General features: G+C 43.7%; 1 protein-coding gene across 2 annotated transcripts in view; it reads left to right on the top strand.

Moving 5' to 3' along the window:
* Positions 1–21,393, top strand: part of PCIF1 (phosphorylated CTD interacting factor 1) — a 79,186-nt gene that overhangs the window by 39,636 nt on the left and 18,157 nt on the right. For both annotated transcript variants that reach the window (XM_040330222.1, XM_040330223.1), the window contains exons 5-10: positions 6,911–7,011; positions 7,146–7,321; positions 12,285–12,432; positions 12,614–12,697; positions 15,033–15,132; positions 20,172–20,334. In XM_040330222.1, coding sequence (XP_040186156.1) covers positions 6,911–7,011; positions 7,146–7,321; positions 12,285–12,432; positions 12,614–12,697; positions 15,033–15,132; positions 20,172–20,334 — 772 coding nt within the window. The remainder of the gene's footprint in view (positions 1–6,910; positions 7,012–7,145; positions 7,322–12,284; positions 12,433–12,613; positions 12,698–15,032; positions 15,133–20,171; positions 20,335–21,393) is intronic.

The raw sequence follows: 21,393 nt of genomic DNA, 5'->3' as shown, positions 1-21,393 counted from the left end.
AGTGAGACAAGTTAGATTTAATTGATTGCCCATAGTGGGACCACCTGTCCCTGCCCTATAAACTGCCCCCAATAACACCAACACACGTATTTTATGCAGCAATAGAGTAAATTTAATGGGAGGGAGAGCTGTGCCGCCTACGGACTACAGGAAAAGAAAATTTCAGGTAAGAATAAATTTTCCTATTCCTGGTCGTCCTACGGCGGCACACAATGGGATTTGCAAAGCAATGAAAAAAAGGGGGGGATCAATGGTTTAAAGCCGCCTGAAGCACTCTTGAGCCAAAGGCCGATCCCTCGGACGATACTACATCTATTCTGTAGTGCTTTATGAAGGTGTTCGGTGAAGCCCACGTCGCCGCCTTACAGATCTGGTCCATTGGAATATGATACCTCTCTGCCCAGGACGCAGCTGTAGATCTTGTAGAGTGAGCCTTAAGGAGAAGAGGGGAATCTTCGCCTTCCAAAAGGTAACAGTGTTTGATAGTGTCTCTTATCCACCGTGCCAGTGAAGATTTACTTGCTTTTTTCCCCTTGTTTGGGCCTTGGAACTGTAGAAACAGGGCCTCAGACTGTCTGAACATCGAGGTTCTCTGCAAGTAAGCAGAGATGATCCTCTTTACGTCCAAAAGGTGTATGTTATCTTCAGATCTATCTTTGAATACAGGCAACACAATTTCCTGATTGATGTTTGAGGAGGTGGAAACCTTGGGGAGGAAACCCGGCATAGTTCTAAGGACTACTGCGTCCGAAAGTAATCTGAGATAGGGCTCCTTGGATGACAGGGCCTGCAGTTCACTTATTCTTCTGGCGGACGTAATTGCTACCAGAAAAGTGCACTTAAATGTGAGGAACCTTAAGGATGAACTCTCCAGAGGCTCGAAGGGAGGTAATGTTAACCTTTTTAGTACTAAGGGCAAGCTCCAAGCTGGCAATGGTTCTTGGAAGACTGGTCTTATTTTATTAATTGCCTTGAAAAACCTGCTGACGAGGGGAGTTTTTGAAAATATTCCGTTCAGGCAGGAGTTAATAGCAGTCAGCTGGACCCTTAGGGTGTTTGGCTTCAGGCCCTTTTGGAAGCCCTCTTGTAGGAATTGTAAGAGAGATGCTACCTGTTCAGGAGAAGATGAAGTCCTGGCGCACCAGGCGGAGTAGAGGGACCATATCCTGCCGTAGACTTTCAAGGTAGCGGGCTTCCTTGAAGCCATGAGGGTAGCTATAACCTCCTGCGACAGGCCTTGAGCTGTCAAGGATCTGAGTTCAAATTCCAAGCCGCAAGCTGGAGTTTCTCGAGGTCCGGATGTAGCATCCCTGATTGGAGAAGAAGGTCCTTCTGGATGGGTAGTTTCCAGATCTGGTTCCTTGCCATATTCAAGGCTAGCGGAAACCATGCCCTCCTGGGCCAGAATGGTAGGATTACTACTGCTCTCACCTTCTCGTCCCGAATCTTCTGCAGTACCTTCGGGATCAGCGGAGTCGGGGGAAAGACATAGACAAAAAGTTTCCTCCAGCTCATTGAGAGAGCATCTATTGCTAGCGGACCCCCCATACTGGAAAGGGAGCAGAACCGGGGGAGCTTTTTGTTCTGGGAATTCGCCATAGCATCCATCTCGGGTAAACCCCACTTGGAGGTGATCTTCCTGAAAACCTGAGGGTTTAGTTCCCACTCCCCTGGCAGGATCGAGTTTCTGCTGAGCCAGTCCGCTCTCACATTGTCTACACCCCTGATGTGGGTGGCCGTCAGGGAAAACAGGTTTTCCTCCGCCCAGAGCATGATGCGGGCACACTCCTTCTGCATGGAGGGGCTCCGTGTTCCTCCCTGTTTGTTCAGGTAAAAGACTGACGCCAAATTGTCTGACTGTACTTGAACCGACTTGTGGAGAAGTTCGGACTTGAAATGAATGAGTGCCTTCCTGATCGCAGTAAGCTCTTTTAAGTTCGAAGACATCTGAAGCTCTCTCCGAGACCAGGCCTCTTGTACCCAGTGGTCCCCTACATGGGCACCCCAGGCTGAGCCTGAAGCATCCGAGGTGAGGACTGTTTGAATCGGAGTCCTGAGGAGTCTGCCTCCCCGGAAACGTTGAGGGTGTATCCACCAGACGAGGTCCTTCCTCACTGTGGGAGAAATGATGATAATCCTGTCCAAAGAGTCTTGGCTCCTGTCCCATTGGGACAGGATGCAGTTCTGAAGCATCCTGAAGTGGGCCCTGGCCCATGGAACAGCTTCCAGGGACGAAGTCATCGTACCTAGGACTTTCATTGCCTTCCTCACTGAGCAGTGATTGGATTGTAGGAGATCCCGCACTGCCTGTTGGGCATTGGAAGCCCTCTGAGGAGAAAGGAACAGCTTCATCTGAAGGGTGTCTATTGTGAACCCAAGGAAGGAAATGACTGGAGTAGGGATCAGAGAGGATTTCTTTATGTTCACGATGAACCCGTGAGAGTCCAGCATTCGGAGGGTCTCGAGAAGATGTTGTCTTAACACAACTTTCGAGGGAGCCCTGACTAGCCAATCGTCCAGATAGGGTGTCACATATATCCCCTGTAGGCGAAGGGCTGCTGTCAGGACCACCACGACTTTTGTGAAGACTCGAGGTGCTGAGGTGATGCCAAATGGTAGGCAAGTAAACTGATAATGGAGAATCTGATGGTTGCAAATCAGAGCTAACCGTAGATACTTCCTGTGAGATCTTAGGATAGGGATGTGCAAGTATGCGTCCTGGAGGTCGACTGACGCTAGGAAGTCTCCCTCTTCTATGTTTGCAATGGCAGACCGAATCGACTCCATCCTGAATTTGCGTTTCACGAAAAACTGGTTTAGGAAAGAGAGGTCTATTACTAGCCTCCACCCCCCGGAGGCTTTGGGAACTGCAAAAATTGGGGAGTAGAGGCCCTGGAATTTCTCCCGATCTGGAACTTCTTCTAGAGCATGCTTTTTTATAAAATCCTCCACTAACTCTAGAACTACTGGGTTGGAGGGTTTGTTGAGCGTGAACCTCTGCGGAGGAAAAGAACTCAGCTCTAGGGAGTACCCTCTGGAGACGATGTCTGTTACCCAGGAGTCCGATGATGTCTTTTGCCAGACCTGAGAAAAAAACCTCAGCCTGCCTCCCACAGGAGGAGAGGCGTTGGTGGCGTCAGGCTTCTTTGGGCTTGTTGAAGGGCTGCTTTTTGGCCGCGGTTGCATCCTGCTTTTTCTTATAGAACGGTCTTCTGCCCCGAAAGGAAAAATTCTTCTTTGGGGAGTATCTGGATCTTCCATAAAAAGGTCTATTAGGCCTCCTCCTCTCTACGGGAAAAGATGCGTCCTTCTCCTCATTGTAAGATTTAAGGATGTCTTTCAAATGAGGGCCAAACATGGATGAAGGGTGAAAAGGCATATTAACAAAACTGAATTTAGAGGATAAATCACCCGTCCATTGCTTTATCCAAAGCGCCCTTCTAGTCGCATTAGATAAAGCGAGGGATCTGGATGAAAACTTTAGAACATCTACCGGGGCATCACATAAAAATTCCGCGGCAGACTTCATCATATGAACATCTTTTAGCAAAGATTCTCTAGACACCCCCTCTTCTATATCTAAGGATAATTGACTCAGCCAGACCCTTAGTGCTCTAGCTACTGGAATTGAGGAGGCTGCAATTTTTGAGGTGGAGGCTGCAGCCAGATAATTCTTTTTGGCTAAGCTATCCGCCTTGCGTTCTAAAGGGTCGGACAATTTGGAGGATTCGTCAGAGGGAAACAGCGATTTTTTTACCATCCGGGCAGCCGCCAGATCCAGCTTGGGTGGATTTTCCCATTCGGACGAAACCTTAGAATCCAACCTATAAGAGGTTTTAAAGCGGGCTCCTGCATCAGTTTTTTTGTCAGGGTTGGGCCAGTCCTTCTTGAACCAGTCAGCAAGAATGGGGTGAAACGGAAACTTCATATCTGGGATTTGAGGAAAGTAATATAATTGGTCTTTCTTTGGCCTAGCCGACACATCCTTGGATGACTCTATAGTGTCCTTGACCGCCGACAGCAGCTTGGGAACTTTGTCTTTGGGTAATAAATACAAATCGTCATCTAGGTCCTCAAATAGTATCTCCTGATCCGAAGAGGAAGCACTACATTCCCCAGAGGAGATAGTTGCAGTGGGGGAAATACCCCTGGAACTTCTCTTTCTTTTCCTGGGCACCAAAGAGTCCTTAATTTCTTTAAAGGTATTGGACATTTCCCCTTTAAACCACGATAGAAATGAGTTGGTATTGTCAGACGGGTTTAAACATGATGCACAGGTGTCACTTGTATAAGACTCCGGCATGGGCTGCTCACATTTGCTACAAAAGGTGTGTTTGGACTTTCTCTTGGCTTTACCAGAGGACGCCATCTGGGAAAAAAACAAGAGATAGAGAAATCCCTCTTTAGAACTGCCAAAGCCTCCACACTGGTGTCTCAACAGAAATCCCAAGACATGCTCTTACCTCTGACCGGCCAAGGGATCTGCTGCCTAAGGCTGAGTGTAGCCATAGCAGATCCCCGCCGGCCAGAAATAGTGTGGACACTCAGACCGGAAGTGACGCGGCCGCGGTATGTGGGAAACCCCCCAGAGATGAGACCCCTCTGTTATCCATACCATAGTTAAACTAGTAGTGAGACCGAAAATGTATGTCCCCGAGTGGGTGTAGAGAGGTAAACGGTCGCCACAGGCGCTTACCTTACCGTCCCTCCGGTCTCTGGACGCGATCTCCGGAACTCCCGGAAGTGCGTCATCAATACGCGCGGTCCACTGTGACGTTTCCGGCCTGTGGAGCGCAAACAAGCCTCTGGTATCCATGTAGCCGTTTGGACGGGGAAAGTATGGCGGCCTCTCGGGAGATACTTCCTGCTGCCGGACCAGAGGATGATGGGGCACAGGCTGAGGGACCGGAGATAGCACCCGGTATACAGCCTCCCCTCCGCTCAAGAACCCGGAAGCACCGGGGGTGAGCACTTGCCTCACGACTTCTTCTTCTTCTTCCAGGTATGAAGAAAGAAAAAAATACGTGTGTTGGTGTTATTGGGGGCAGTTTATAGGGCAGGGACAGGTGGTCCCACTATGGGCAATCAATTAAATCTAACTTGTCTCACTGCTAGTTTAACTCTTTCTTCCTTTTGGGGTTAGGAGAAAGCTTAACCCATTGTGTGCCGCCGTAGGACGACCAGGAAAAAGGAAATGTGATAGGTAAACTTGTCATACATATAGTGTATATACAGTGTAACATCTTTTCATTAAGGCAGACCTTTCACAAAAAGTTGCTGGTCAACCTTGGTTGTGGGTGGGGTTGTACTGATACCTTTGCGGTGCAATTTCAGCCCATACAAAATTAATAGGCTCAAATCACACTTCAAAGAATCGCATGGGATTTGAACAATAATACGGTGCGATTTCTGTCCGAATCACATGTGGTTTTCTGCACCGCTCCTGTGTGAACCCGAGCTGAAGTCACTATGACAAGTTTGGGTGTACACAGGAGAAGTGCGAATTGAGCCCATTCATTTTGTGTGCCACCACAGAGGTATCAGTTTCAGGTGTCAGAGCATTTGCACGCATACGAGTAAGCATTGCACTGTAGTTTGTATTTTAAAGTGTGTGTGTAAACGCTAATTATTGGAAGCATTGTTATATCTGTTTGATAGTTGCAAAATAAAATACCTGTTGACCCTGCCAGAAATCTAGTAAGCTACTAAATTCCTGTGCTCTCCATCTCTACTGGTATCAGTTAGCATTGTTCTTAGATCTCCCTGTGGGCTCAAGAACACCTCCTCTCTAAGTTATTTATGTTATGACGGAGGTGTTCTGTAGTCTTTTTCCAGGGTGACAACACTTCTCCATAGATGCAGTATAGTGAGCGATCCCACCCTAGGACTGGAATTTGTTCAGGTCCATGTAAACCATTTGAAATGAAAGGCAAAATGTGTGTGTGTGTGTGTGTATGTATGTATGTATGTATGTATGTATATATATATATATATATATATATATATATATATATATATATATATATATATATATATATATATATATATATATATAATTTCCCCCCTCCCCTTTGTTAGAAGTGATCACATTCCACTGCTCTTAGCTGCATAGGAGCTAGGGAGGAGAAACAGTAGCACACTGATCTTCCCAGTGAATGGCTGTGCAGGGGTGGTGTGTCAGGACAAGTCTGATCATTAGAGGAAAGCAGGCTGAGTTCCCAGCACAACTAGAGAACTGACCACATGTGTTCTCCTGCTTAGCTTTTAATAGGAAAGCCGCAAGACTGTCAGAAATAAGGATGAGCTCCGGCGTGTTTGCACACCCCACGTGTAGAGCCCGCCAGGAAGTCGGCACTGCGCTAATCACAAGCAGTGAGACATTTTTCTGATTCGCGGCTGCAGCGATCAGGAAATATCTCACTGTCTGTAATTAGCGCAGTGCTGACTTCCTGGCGAGCTCTGCACGTGGGATGTGCGAATATGCCGGTCATCCTTAGTCAGGAACACCAGGGATTTCACACAAAGAAAGCAATACAAAGAGAACAGAATACTTTCTCATACAAGTACATGCATGGTACAGCAGGCTCATATCAGGAATATGAAGTGTTATATTCTTAATGGAAAGACCTCCAGTTACAATAAAGGAAAGAAGCCTAAAAAAGGAAAGTTATGGAACAACCACGGATGAGTAAAAGGTGCAATACCGTATATTATTTTTTTGTAAATGGGTTTAGATCTGCTATATGAAAAAAAAAAAACAATAATCCATTCTTGGATCTTCTCAGTGTTTAGCAAGTATAATTAAAGTATGCTGAATTGGACATCAAACCATCATTTTTTTAAATGCTTGTTTATCATTATTGAAACTATGTTTAAAAAATTGACTTGATATTGTCTTCTATTACCTTAGATTGAGTCTGTGCCCGCGACACCGGCTACCGTGCCCAGCTCCCCAGCCTGTCCAGGGCTTTCTTTGGAGGAGAAGTTTGCAAACATGGTGAAGCCGACCGAGTGAGTTATTTAGATTTCAGGGTTAGAATGTTGTAGTTGGGCAAGACATCGTTAACAGAGAACCCCAAATAAAAGTAAACATTTCACATTGCAACTGTTAAGTTGATAACAGTCGTTTTTCTTTTTCTTGACAGTGTTTACTGGGATTTGGACATACAGAGTAATGCATCGGTTAAGTCCCCTCCACCCTCTCACCTATTACCACTCCCTTCACAAGCTTTAGCTGTCCACCCTGAAGTGGAACTTCTACGGGCACAGCTTATCCTGAAATTACGACAACATTACAGAGAACTCTGCCAACAAAGAGAGGGTAGGTGTTTCTTTTATCTAATAGGATGTGCTGTCAGTTCTTGATCCCTAATGCAAAAATATAAAATTTACCCCGCTGTATAATCGATATAATTTTTTCCATTCTTGTGCCAGTTACCAATGTGCTGAGAGGTGGAGTGAAACATCTACTCCTCTGTTAGTGCTCGTGGCCCCTGGTAGAAGCATTTATCATAAGACAACAGACTGAAACTAACATTTTACTGTCTTGCACTAACTGCAGAAATGTGCTATGTGCAGGCTCTCTTCTCTTCCAGTTCAATAGTAAGAGCAATGCAGAGAGGTTGCAGTAGATCTTTACATCTGGTTCTTAGTCCTTGGAGTTCTGCATTGGCAGCAGGATTTTCTAGGTTTGGGACAATTTACTAGATGTCAGAAACACTCATACAACCTCTGGTTCTTGGTCTTTGGTGTTCTTCTTCATTGTTAATAAGATTTTCCAGTTTTGGGACTATTACAAGGTGTCAGGAAAATTCACACAACCTGTGGTTCTCGGTCTTGTATTTCTGCATTAATAGTCATATTTACTAGATGTAATAGGACCCAAGAAGACATTGAGGCTGATTCACTAAAGAAATTGAGAATATTTCAACAATGCACTGTATGAATATTTACTTCATTTACCCAATCAAGTGCAGGTTAAAAAAGTAAACAGATTTTTTTCTTTTCACATGATTGGATCATTGAAGTGAATCTTCACACAATTTAGTGTGTGAACATCCTCAACTCCTTTAGTAAATCAGCCTCAGTATGTCTATAAAATACAGAAGAAACCAGTACAGCAGCAAAAATGCTTGTGTTATGCTACAGACAATGTTTATCTTACTGGGATTGAGTTTTTCGGTGAAGCACATGATCTCCTACTTGGCCAAAGATCATTTTGAAAATATACATTTTATAAACACCACAGATTTGTACCTGGGTAAAATAATACATCACTTTTTTATTGCTGTTTTTATTAACATGTGACCCCAGTTGGTAGGATCTTCGGGGGCTAGCATGTAAAATACATGAGAAAGGTGTATGCTGTTTCTAAATTCCTGAGCTGGGGGACCAGGTCAGTAGAACTCACTGTATGGTTTTAGCCTGGCCAATGACATTAGAGGATGGTCATACATTTGTGGACTCACATTGATGGAGCCTTTGAAAGTGACTCAACTTAGCATAAATGCAACATCCTTGGATAGATTAGGGAGACAGATTGGGGAGTGGAACTGGCATCAGTTTATCAGCTGGGGAACAATATTACAATGATTGTCTTCCCTGGCAGTGGTAAGCTGGCCAGCTCCCACCCAACCCATCCAAAAACAGCCAAATCAAGCAATTGTTATGTCTGTGCGGTCAGTTCCAGAAAAAAAAGTAGAACATGTTGGATTTTTCCTGCACTGGTCTGTACTGGAACGAGGTAAAAAACATCAAAAACACACTGGAATGCAGTAAAAATGCACTGAAATGCACCAAAAAAACGCATTAAAGAACAACAAAAAGAAGAAAAAAAGCATCTGGAATGCATCTGTAAACGCATCAAAAATGCACTAAAACCCTTTTACTGTCAAAGAAAAATGCATTGAAACCCACCAAATGCATTTAAAACCCATGCAGAAACGCATCTGGAGTGCCATTTTTGTGGCGTGAACCAGCCCTTACATCTATTATATGCAGGCTGCAGCCAGACATCCCAAGTCTCCCGCGAGGTGCGGGAGTCTCGCACATTTCTGCGGTGGCTCCCGCACACCCACAAGCACCTTGCGATCTTCCAGGAATGATGGGTGCGGCAGGGAACAGCTGTGAACACCGATCTCCCTGTATAGATTTTTAGCTGACAGAGGCTACTCCTTCTCTCCCTCCCGTGGCTGTCATCTAAAAAGCTATACATGGAGATCGGTGTTCACAGCTGTTCCCCACTGCACCCATCATTCCCTGCTGTTTCCTGTGTGCTCCTCCCCAGCCCCCTCCATGTCCTTCTCCGCTCCTCCCCTCATCCCCCTCCTCTTCTCTCCCGCCAACATTTATTCCTTCCCTAATCTATGCAAAACTTGGTCTAGTGTCACTGCATAAACGGAGCGGACACAGACGCAGACACAGCTCAGTCTCCTCTATGGGCAGTCGGATGTAAACGGACTTCCTGTTCATTTAGGCCTGACTGATATCCAATCCACCAGACGCATACTGTATAGTATTAATGGATACACAAGAGCTGTAAGATATTTTTTCACTGTCTTGAATTGAGGTGTTTGGCACATATTTGGCCAGTGTCATTTCCTCAAGGAGCAAACTGGTGGAGAAAATGCGACTCTGTGTTTCCATGAATGTTAGCCACATGTCTAAACCTTGATCCTCCCCTTATACAAAGATCACAGGACTTAGGGCCTGATACTCAAAAGGGATACGCCGGCGTATCTACTGATACGCCGTCGTATCCCTGTTTCTATCTATGGAACTGATCCACAGAATCAGTTTCCAATAGATAGGGAGAAGATCTGACATGTGTAAGGGACTTACACTGTCGGATCTTAGGATGCAGTACCGCAGCCGCCACTGGGGGCATTTCTCGTCGAAATGCTGCTTCGGGTATGCAAATTAGCACTTACGGAGATCCACAAAGCTTTTACGCTTCGTTTTTTTCTCCGTAAGTATTAGTTTGCCGTTGCAATATTAGGGCTGCTTTTACACGGCCTAAACTGTACACCTTGTAAAAGTAGACCCTTCTATACCGCGTCGCTGTCTTTTTTTTTTTTTTTTCCCCCACCACAACTCCTTTTTTTTTTTTTACGCCCGTCGTGATTCTCAAAACCCGGCGCAACGTAAAACCGCGCAAAGCACGTCGGGAAAATGACGTTGGGAGAATGCGCAGTACGTCCGGCGCGGGAGCGCGCCTAATTTAAATGGGACTCGCCCCATTAAATTAGGAACGCCTTGCGCCGGAAGGATTTAAGTTACACCGCTCAATTTCTAGGTAAGTGCTTTGTGGATCGGGCACTTAGGTAGAGATTTTGCGGCGGTGTAACTGAAACGGGAAAAAATACGTTGCGCCGGGTTTTTGTGGATTAGGCCCTAAGTGCCTAGGCCTTCCAACATATGACAAGTTCAGAAGGGATCACAGAGCTGCATTTTCCCCAGGAAAAGTGTTTTAACCTATTACTATTTTTACAATTGAGCAGTACTGCTAGGCTTCATGCACACTATAAGCCAATAAAATGCCAGGATAAAAAAAGCTAATGGCGTTTTTGTGTATGGTTTTTTGGCTCCATGCACACTAGCTTAAAGTGGTAGTAAACTCTTTACTACCACTTTTACCTACAGGTAAGCCTATAATAAGGCTTACCTGTAGGTATAAAGAATATCTCCTAAACCTGTACGGTTTAGTAGATATTCCCCTCGCAATGTGCCGCTGATTGCAGCGGCGCATGCGCAGCAGGGATCTTCGGTTAAAGGCCTGGCAGCCGCCAGAATGAAGTCTCCCGCGCGCATTGCGCCGGAGAGACGCCATCGCCGCTCCAGCCAATCAGCGCTGGAGCGGCGATACCCGGAAGACACGCCAAGGCAAGGTTCTCTATTTTTCTCGTCGAGATTCTGGGCAGTTTTCTTGACGAGAAACCTCAAAGCCTCGTACACACGGTGACGCACTGTTTACTCGGTAAGAAAGCTCTGCCGGCAGTTTTCTTGCCGAGAAAACCATGCGTGTGTACGAGACTTTAAGCTCCATGCACACTTGCTTGAAAAAATTATCCTAGCAACATCTAATGAGCATTTTTTTCTGCTTCTAGAAGCAATAGTGAAAAAGTCAGATGGAGCCTACACACGGTCATAATTTCCGACCAAAAGCTCAAATCAAACTTTTCTTGTCGGAATTTCCGATCGTGTGTACGCGGCATTAAACTTGGACATTATGGATTATGTTCATCTAATCTGATGAGGGTAAAGCTCTGTTTGAATCCAAAATATTTGCTGATTGTAATGTTGCGTACACACGATCATTTTTCGGCATGGAAAAAAAAGTTTTTCCAACTTCATCATTAAAACGACGTTGCCCACACACCATCGTTTAAAAAAATGCTCTAGCAAAGCGCGGTGACGTACAACACGTATGACGGCACTCTAAAGGGGAAGTTCCATGCGGATGGCGCCACCCTTGGGGCTGATTTAGCTGATTCCGTGTTGGTAAAAGACGATTTGCGCTTTTCTGTCTGTTACAGCGCGATGAATGCGCTTACTCCATTACGAATGATAGTTTTACCAGAACGCTCCCGTCTCATAACTTGCTTCTGAGCATGCGCGGGTTTTTAACGTCGTTTTAGCCCACACACGATCGTTTTTTACAACCCGAAAAACGACATAGTGTAAAACGTTGTTAAAAAATGCAGCATGTTCGAATTTTTTTTTGTCGTTTTTCAGAACCCAAAAAACGATGAAGCCCACACACGATCATTGGTGGTGGTACTTGTGTCTCTGTAAAAAAAAAAAACGTTTTTTTCATGCCGAAAAATGATCGTGTGTACGCGGCATTAGTCACTTCCACCCACCTTCAGGTTAACATCGCCCCCCTCCCAATTTTTTTTTCCCCTTCCACCTTACTTTCTCTCTTTACTCTGTTTTCTGTCTATTTCTCTGTATACAGCTACTTATTTCCTTACTATAGTGTTTTAATAAAACTAAAAATGGAAGGGCAGTCATACGTTCTCCTTGACCAGTTTCATTAGGGATTTTCCCTTCTAAAGCCTATAGAAGGTATTGTTGCATGCATGCATACTGGACATGTACACTCTGGAAATTGTGGTTGATAGTTTATATTCAGTTTTCATTTCTCGATTGAGTTATGACTGTGCTATGCATACTGGTGTACCGCTAATTTTGTACCGATGCCTTATTGTTTGGACTTGCCTTTCAGCTGGAAAATAAAATATTTGAAAAAAATTATAATATATATATGTTTAATGGTCTTCCAGGTATTGATCCACCCCGGGAATCATTTAATCGCTGGTTGTTGGAACGGAAAGTAGTAGATCGAGGACCTGACCCCCTTCTTCCCAGTGTTTGTGACCCAGTGGTGTCTCCATCCATGTTCAGGGAGATTATGAATGATGTCCCTATAAGGTGATTCTTAATGTTTGAGATTCTGCTTTGCATGTCGTTGGTCCTAGGAATTTATAAAGACAGTTATAGAACTGGATTGAATTTCTTTAGGAAATGTGTGAAATTCATGTTGTAGCAGATTCGTGAGTGTTTAGAAACATTTGACTTGTTTTTCAGAGTCCAACCTCTTATTTTCTTCCAGGTTATCGCGTATTAAGCATCGGGATGAAGCAAAACGTTTGCTGTTTAAATATGCCGAGGCTGCTAAGCGACTTATTGAATCTAGGTGAGACCTCATAAAATCTGCGTTTTAGTCCCAATGCTCCTGTGCGATGACACTAGTTCACATCTTCTATGATAAATGTTGTTTATGCATGTGTTCATGAAGGTATTTACCAAGAGGCAGCACTGACCATTGTCTATAACAGCAGCTAGGAATTGGAAATTCGCCAGTGTCGCAGTGTGTCAAAGCTTCAAGAATACACGCACTTACTCTTTTCTATTCCCCCAGCATTTTCTGTATGGGTCATGTTCAGAGCCAGATCATCCACAAGGCAAGCTACAGTATGCATTTACCTTGGACTCTGTGGATGTGCAGTGGGCCCAGCTGCAAATTTCATTTTTCTGCAATAAGCCAGGGGGATAGCACAATTGGACAAAGCTGTGTGCCTGCCTGTCACTTCAAATTGGAGTGGAGTGGTCTGATGAAGCCATGTCAATAGGGGCAGCTTGTCTGTGCCTAATGCAGTCCCTATCATTGTTGGCCAAAAGAATGGTGGGCCAAAGCTGCTACGTTACTTAGGGCCTCGTTCTATCTTAATCTGTCTCGGATTACCACATATACTCGAGTATAAGCCGACCCGAATATAAGCAGAGGCACCTAATTTGACCACAAAAAACTGGGAAAACTTATTGACTCGAGTATAAGCCTAGGGTGTGCATCTGCATGCCTCACTGTGCCCATGACTAGACTGACATGGGAGTCTATTGAAGGGGTGCCCGGCTTTGAAAAATCGGTGCTCCCCGGCCGTAGGTCCCCCAGACAATAAACTTTGCACACTTATAGAGGATAAATAGGGCTACATGTGTGCCAAATTCAGGGTCCAGGCTGGTACTGGGTCCCCAAAGTCACCGGAGAAATTGCCATTTAACATTGGAGTCTATGGAAGGGGTGCCCAGATTTGAAAAATCGGTGCTCCCCGGCCGTGGGTCCCCCGGACAACAAACTTTGCACACTTGTAGAGGAAGAGTAGGGCTACATGTGTGCCAAGTTTGGTCGCTACCGGGTCCCCAAAGTATGGGAGATCAGGCGCAAAATTGTGACTAGAGTATAAGCTGAGGGGGGCATTTTCAGCACAAAACAATGTACTAAGAAACTTGGCTTATACTCGAGTATATATACTGTGTCTACACCACTGTCCTGTAATCCTCACTGTTCAATCTGCCTGGCTGAAATCCTCAGAAATGCCCCAAACAGTTATTTTTCTTAAGCTTTCAATAACTTCTGTAGAAAGCCTATTGCTTAACCTGACAAGCTGCGAGTGGGCTTGGTGGGCGGGTGACTGGAGGCTGTGGATCTACACATGCATGTACAGATTTTGACCAGCTGGGCAAGCTGTGTAGTGAAGATTTTGGGGCAGAGATGTTGAAGTCTTAGCGGCTACACACTGCTATGCTGCTCTTTTGCTAAAGCGCAGCTAACCTGCAGTTATCGTGCAGATTCGCTGCACTTTCCCCTAGACTTCTATGTTGTGCCACGGTTAGGCTTCATTTCCACTGACGTTTTTACAGCCACTTTTCTGAGCGTTTTTTACAGCTTGAAAACGTCTGTCCATGTTATTCTCTGGCATCATGTCCACATAGGCGTTTTTGAGCTGCAAATGGCATAGGCGTTTTTGAGCTGTAAAAAAAAACGCAGGACCAGGGCGTTCTGAAGCTCCAGAGTAGAGCTGTAAAAACGTCAGACGTTAAAAAACGCGCGAAAACGCTTACAAAATAAACATGGACAGGCGTTTTTAAGCTGTAAAAAAGGCTAACACAGGTGGCTGTAAAAACTCCAGTGGAAATGAAGCCTTATGGTGCAGTTTCAGAAAGCACACCCAAGATAGGGCATGTAGGAGTTTTGGTGCTTTTTTTAAACCGCGCTAAAACCGCAGGACCATGATCTGGTTAACTGCGCAAAAGTGCAGCAGGGAAGTGTGAAGCCACAAATACTAAAAATTCAGGATGCTAAAACGCTAAACATTTATTCATCATTTTTATGTTTTCCTATTGGCTAAAAAAGAACACTTTGACCTTGTGCATCTCAAGATAGAATTAAAAACGTTCGGTGGTTTTACCATCAACAGCTAATATGTATCAATGTTCTTGTTTTTTAGGAATAGTTTATCAGTGAAAATATAATTACAGAGAATACACATTGGAAAATCCCCCAAAAAAATAAACATAATGCCTTTAATTTGTTGCAGTATTACATATAAAGTTGTAACTTCCATTTTTGGCTAAGGCAGTATCCCCACGATGACATACAAATACATTTATAATTGTTCATATGTCTATTTCAATGATCGGTGCTTAACTTTTATATCCACATGTTGCTTAGACTCTCTTTTCTGCTGCAGGCGAGCCTCTCCAGACATTAGAAAAGTGGTGAAGTGGAACGTGGAAGACACATTTAGCTGGCTGCGGAGAGACAACCTGGCTACAAAGGAGGATTACATGGTCAGTCCCAGATTCAGTCATACTGAACAGCTGTTAATGCCAATATGATGTGATCTATTGGTATATATTGACCAATATTGATGTGATCTATTGATTTTATTGGTAGCGAGATGGGAAATTTTCACTGGAGATATTAAGATGAAGGAAAATGTCACTAACATTCCAGTCTCTGCCAAGCATCTCAAAGAACAACTCTGGCTAAATATATGTATCTAAATTCCTTAGGTAAAAAAGTTACCTCTTGTAAAGGGGTGTAAAATGTTTACAATTCCTTATTTTACTCTATACGCCATTCATTCATTTTCTGGATACTATTGTCCATGCTGAACTTCCAGTGCTGCCAGTTTTAAAGCTGCAACACTGAAGTGAGCCTGTCATTCACCCACTCTTTCTGCTCCCCTTGTATATTCAATACAGAGAATACAAGGCACTCTGAAGGGATAAGGGGTGATTGACAGGATCTCTTCACTGCAGCCTCAGCTGTCATACTTGCAGCACCAGAAGCTTGTGGGCTGACAGTGGTATCTGACAAGTCTCAGCTGTCATACCCATAGCACCAGAAGTTTTGGCTTGACAGTAGTATCTGGCAAACTAATGAATGGATTATAGAGTAAACTGAGACACTGTAAACATTTTACACCTAATAAACAACACAGCAAAGGCTAGGTTCACTTTTTGAATAAAATGGACTATGCAGTCATAGGGACCTGAGTAGGTTTAAATACACTGTGCAGTATTAACCACTTGCTTCCCCGTCCATAGTGAAATGACGTCCGCAGAAAGGATCCCCGATCCTGGGCGGGCGTCCTATCATGTCCTCGGCTTCCCGGCCGTCTAGGGCATGTGTACCTGCGTGTCACTCGGTAGCTGATGTGCATGGCCGGCGGCCACGATGTCAGTCGGGCACCCACGATTGCCGGTAACAGAGCAGTGTAAACATACAGATCCACGTCCTGTCAAGGGAGAGGAGATCGATCGTGTGTTCCCAGTACAGAGGAACACCTATCGGTCTCCTCCCCTTGTGACTCCCCTCCCCTTGCAGTTAGAGTCACTACCTAGGTTAACCCCTTGATGGCCCCCTACTGTTAACCCCTTCCCTGCCAGTGACATTTATACAGTAATCGGTGCATTTTTATAGCATTGATCGCTGTATAAATGTGAATGGTCCCAAAATAGTGTCAAAAGTGTCTGATATGTCCGCCGCAATGTCACAGTCACGATAAAAATCGCAGATCGCCGCCATTTACTGCCATAAACCTATCACCTATTTTTGTAGACGCTATAACTTTGGCGCAAACAAATCAATATACGCTATTGCAATTTTTTTTTTTTTTTACCAAAAATATGTAGAGGAATACATATCAGACTAAACTAAGGGAAAAAAAATGTTTTTGTTTTTAAAAATTGGGATATTTATTATAGCAAAAAGTTAAAAAAAATATATATATTTTTTTCAAACTTGTCGTTCTTCTTTTGTTTATAGCACAAGAAATAAAAACCACAGTGATCAAATACCACCAAAAGAAAGCTCTATTTGTGGGAAAAAAAATCATTTGGGTATAGTGTTGCATGATCTTTCATTCAAAGTGGAACAGTGCTAAAAATTGAAAATTGGCCTGGGCAGGAAGGTGTTGAAAATGCCCTGTATTGAAGTGGTTAAAAACATTTCTGTGAGAAGCATGGAAGAAAAAATCCCATATTGTTAACATTCATTTTTTTAACTATGTATCAATAAAATATTTTATTAATTTTATATTTTTGAAAACGGTCATTGGCACGGCTATAATCCCAGAACTCTTCTATTGTTGTTCATACCAAATTTGGGGATGAGGTGCCTGATTATATTGTGACCTAGCCGTTATCGCAGCAATTCCCTGTCCAGGCTAGTTGTTAGGACAAGGCAGATGTTGAGCACTTGCCCCCAGCTTCACAGAAGTGAATTCCCTCCCTAGCTCCAAAGCTGCTCATGCAGGAACATTGGGGTTGATTTACTAAAACGAGTGCAAACTCTGGTGGAGCTGTGCATTGTAGCCAATCAGCTTATTATGTTGGCTTGTTCAATTAAGCTTTGACTAGAAATAAAAAAAAAAAAAAAAACCTGGATGCTGATTGGTTTCTATGCAGAGCTGCACAAGATTTTGCACTCTCCAGTTTTAGTAAATCAACCTCACTGTTGAAGAAACCGGGAGAGCGCTGACTCCTGTGATACTGGGGTTAAGCTCTCAAAGTCGGCTGCGTCTGAGACTGTGTCCTCCAGACTCCACCTTATGTGTTACGTTATACTTTCTCATAGGCTTAGGAGATGGGAGATACTTTGCTATTTATCTCATATATGCCCATTATATTAACATGCAACCTGATACATGTTACTATGATTGGGATATAAGCAGATAAACAGCAAAGTGTATTTCCAGTCTTAAAGGGGTTGTAAAGGTAAATATATTTTTTTCCCTAAATAGCTTCCTTTACCTTAGTGCAGTCCTCCTTCACTTACCTCACACCAGGGAGAACGCCTTGCATTACTGTGTGGAGTTACAGACAGAAGAACAGGAAGTGAGGATTTCTCAGAAGAAATAAGGACATTTAAAAGCAAAATGGAAGGATGAGGTAAGTGAAGGAGGACTGCACTAAGGGAAAGGAAGCTATTTAGGGATTTTTTCTTTTTTTTACCTTTACAACCCCCTTTAAAGCCTCTGAGGAAGTCTTAACAGATGTGACATGCCAGAGACTGGATGATGTAATCCCTGAAGTTGTAGTGAAGTGGAGATTGGTCCGATTGTGTATGCGTGACCTCCAATAGAGCTTAACGAGCATTTCGCAATACGATCACAGATTCATTTTGAAATCCTGACTCGGTTTGCGAGTGTTGTCTCACAAAACAAGCAGGATTCAAGCCACAGCGGTGTGCAGTACCGCTTTGGTCTGAGGTGGGGGGAGCGCCGGAACAGATCAGAGCCACCAGGAGCCGACAGGAAGTCGACATGGCGCTGCGCTAATCACAGGCAGAGAGACATTGTCCTGATGCTTGGCTGCAGAGATCGGGAAATGTCTCGCTGCCTGTGATTAGCGTAGCGCTGTGCCGACTTCCTGGCGGGCTCTGCACATGGAGTGTTGAACACACCGGAGCTCATCCCTATTTCCAAGGCTCTGGCCACATGCAGTATTGCATAGTCTGTTTTAGGATTAGTGGTGTAGATAATATTTTATAGTTTGGCCAATAGAGGCTGGAATCTAAAATGGATAATAAAGCCTCAGGTAAGTAAAAAGTTACAACTAAACTAAAATATGCATCAGTAAAGAGCGATAAGGGATTATCACTGTTATAAAGCTTATAGGAGCTTATGTCTATGATTTTATGAAATCAGATAGAGTATACAAAAGTATTGCTATTTGAACCTAAAGGGGAAAAAAAAGATAGAGAAAGGTATAATGAAAAGAAAGGTAGACGGAAGAGAAAAAGAAAAAGGAGAAGCGATAGGAAGAATCCCCGGGGCTGAGTGTGTTCATAATCATATGGCTATAGAAGAGAGAGTGTGTATGTGAGTATAATTATCGAGGCATCAACAGGGCTTCCTCAAAGTTTGATGGTTAATAGCGAGTCACCCAAGGGAGCCATATACTCTTACAGTAACTTATTTTGTCTTGAGCTATATTGGCATGAACCATAGCTTGATTGATTAAGCACCGTTGATTTTTAATCCTTTTACATTTCATAGTATTGCATCATTATTGTTTAACCACTTCCCTACCGGCCCATAGTAAAATGACGTCCACAAAGAACCTCTGCCGTTCAGAGTGGACGTCATATGACGTCCTGGGCTTTGTGGGGGGGATATCTGAATGATGCCTGCAGCTAGAGGCATCATTCAGATATCCTTCTCTTGTGCCGGCGATTCTGCACAACGTAAGAACGATCATAGCGGCGGTTCCGCCGCTAGATCGTTCTTACAGGCGGCGGGAGGGGACATCCCCCCCCTCCCGCCGCCATCCGGTGCTTCTCCGGGCTCTCCCATGCCATCGGGGGCCCGGAGAACGAATCGTCCGGCGCTCGCAGGAAGCATAGAGATGACTGGTGACCAGTAGGTCACCAGTCATCTCTATGACCGTCGGAGGACCCGGGCGCGATGTGATGACGTCACGCCCGGGTCCCGTAAGTAAACAAAGCCGCGATTGCGGCTGCTAAGCAACAGCAAGCACGAGATCGGTGAATTTTTTTTCAACAATTTCATGCTTTCCAGCCTGGAGGAGAGATGTGGGGTCTTATTGACCCCGCATCTCTCCATAAAGAGTACCTGTCACACACATTCCTATTACAAGGGATGTTTACATTCCTTGTAATAGGAATAAAAGTGATAAAAAAAAAAAAAAAATTAAAAAAAAAAGAAATAAATATATAAAAATAAAAAAAGAAATACAATTTATTTTTTTAACGCCCCTGTCCCCGGTAGCTTGCGCGCAGAAGCGAACGCACACGCAAGTCCCGCCGACATATGTAAACGCCGTTTAAACCACATATGTGAGGTATCGCCGCGTGCGTTAGAGTGGCAGCAACAATTCTAGCACTAGATCTCCTCTGTAAATCTAAACTGGTAACCTGTAAAAAAATTCAAATCGTTGCCTATGGAGATTTTTAAGTACCGAAGTTTGGCGCCATTCCATGAGGGTGCGCAATTTTAAAGCGTGACATGTTAGGTATCTATTTACTCGGTGTAACATCATCTTTCCTATTTTACAAAAAAATTGGGCTAACTTTACTGTTTTTTAATTTTTTTAATTCATGAAACAATTTTTTTCCAAAAAAAAGGCGTTTGAAAAATTATTGCGCAAATACCGTGCAAGATAAAAGGTTTCAATGACCGTCGTTTTATTCCCTAGGGTGTCTGCTAAAAAAACATATATAATGTTTGGGGGTTCTGCGTAATTTTCTAGCAAAAAAATTATGATTTGTACATGTAGGAGAGAAGTGCCAGAATAGGCCTGGTATGGAAGTGTGTATAACTGCCCTGTATGGAAGAGGTTAATTATCTGCTCTGTTTCAGGACCGCTTGGAGCACTTACGAAGAGAATGTGGCCCACACATGGCAGCTGTGGCACGAGACTCGGTAGAAGGCATATGTAGCAAAATCTATCACTTCTCTCAGGATTATGTGAAGAGGATTCATGAGAAGCACTTGTCATTGATACGTGAAGCCAATATACCAGGTAATATGTTTACTCTTTAACACCTTGGAAATATAAAGATGCAAATGGCTATGCCTATGGCTATTGGCTGGAGTTAGCCTTATAGTAAGAAAGAAGTACCACTAATGTAGCATTGTGCTGGATTTAGTAGTAGCAATAGGAGGAAGGAGATGGACAGCCGCACTCCGAAATAACTTTTCAAACAAGTTGTCTTTTATTTTCAAGCAGGAACATGCATAATCACCACAACCATAAACCAGGACAGCCGACTAGTTTCGCACTCTTGCTAGTGCTTAATCATGGCTGGAGTTAGCCTTATAGTAAGAAAGAAGTACCACTAATGTAGCATTGTGCTGGATTTAGTAAGTTAAGAGTAAATCACATGTATAATGCTCTCTTTCCTTTTTTTTTTTCAATTGAAATAAAAATTACTGCATGTACGCTTTAGCCCCACAGGCTGTAATCGATTCAAACCAACCTGTACATTTGTTGGAGAGATAGAAATCAATTACAGCCTATAAGGGTGCTCAGCGATTACTTTTGTATGGACACCCAACTGCTGATTTTTGGGAGAGCATACAGCAGTCTTTGCTTCAGTATATGTGAATTGGTGCTCAGAAAAAGTGTAGGAGGATGAGATAAAGGGTATTTTTTAGTGTTGTTTATACGTGGACGTGTCCCTTCCCACCTTTTTTATTTATTAATCACAGGTATATATATTATATATATATATATATTACATTTACATTGGTCCCTGCCTTCGAATAGCTTACAATCTAAGGACCCTAACTCACGTTCATACATACACATGCAATTTACAGAAGCCAATTAATCTACCAACATGTCACATAGATGACACACATGACAAGGACAAACATGACAAAACATGTAACAATCACAAAGTCTGGACGCCAGGTGATGAGGAGGGGGGGTCATGTTTGTCCTTGTCATGTGTGTCATCTATGTGGTTCTGGATATTATTTCTCTCCAGACCCCCTTTTAACTCTCTTTAGTCTCCTGTATGTATGTATTTTACACACCATGTTTACTATTAAATAAAGTGTTATACTTTTTGACACG

This window comes from Rana temporaria, chromosome 12, assembly GCF_905171775.1.
Source record: "Rana temporaria chromosome 12, aRanTem1.1, whole genome shotgun sequence".
Lineage (NCBI taxonomy): Eukaryota > Metazoa > Chordata > Amphibia > Anura > Ranidae > Rana > Rana temporaria.
This window is presented reverse-complemented; position numbering and strand designations above follow the sequence as displayed.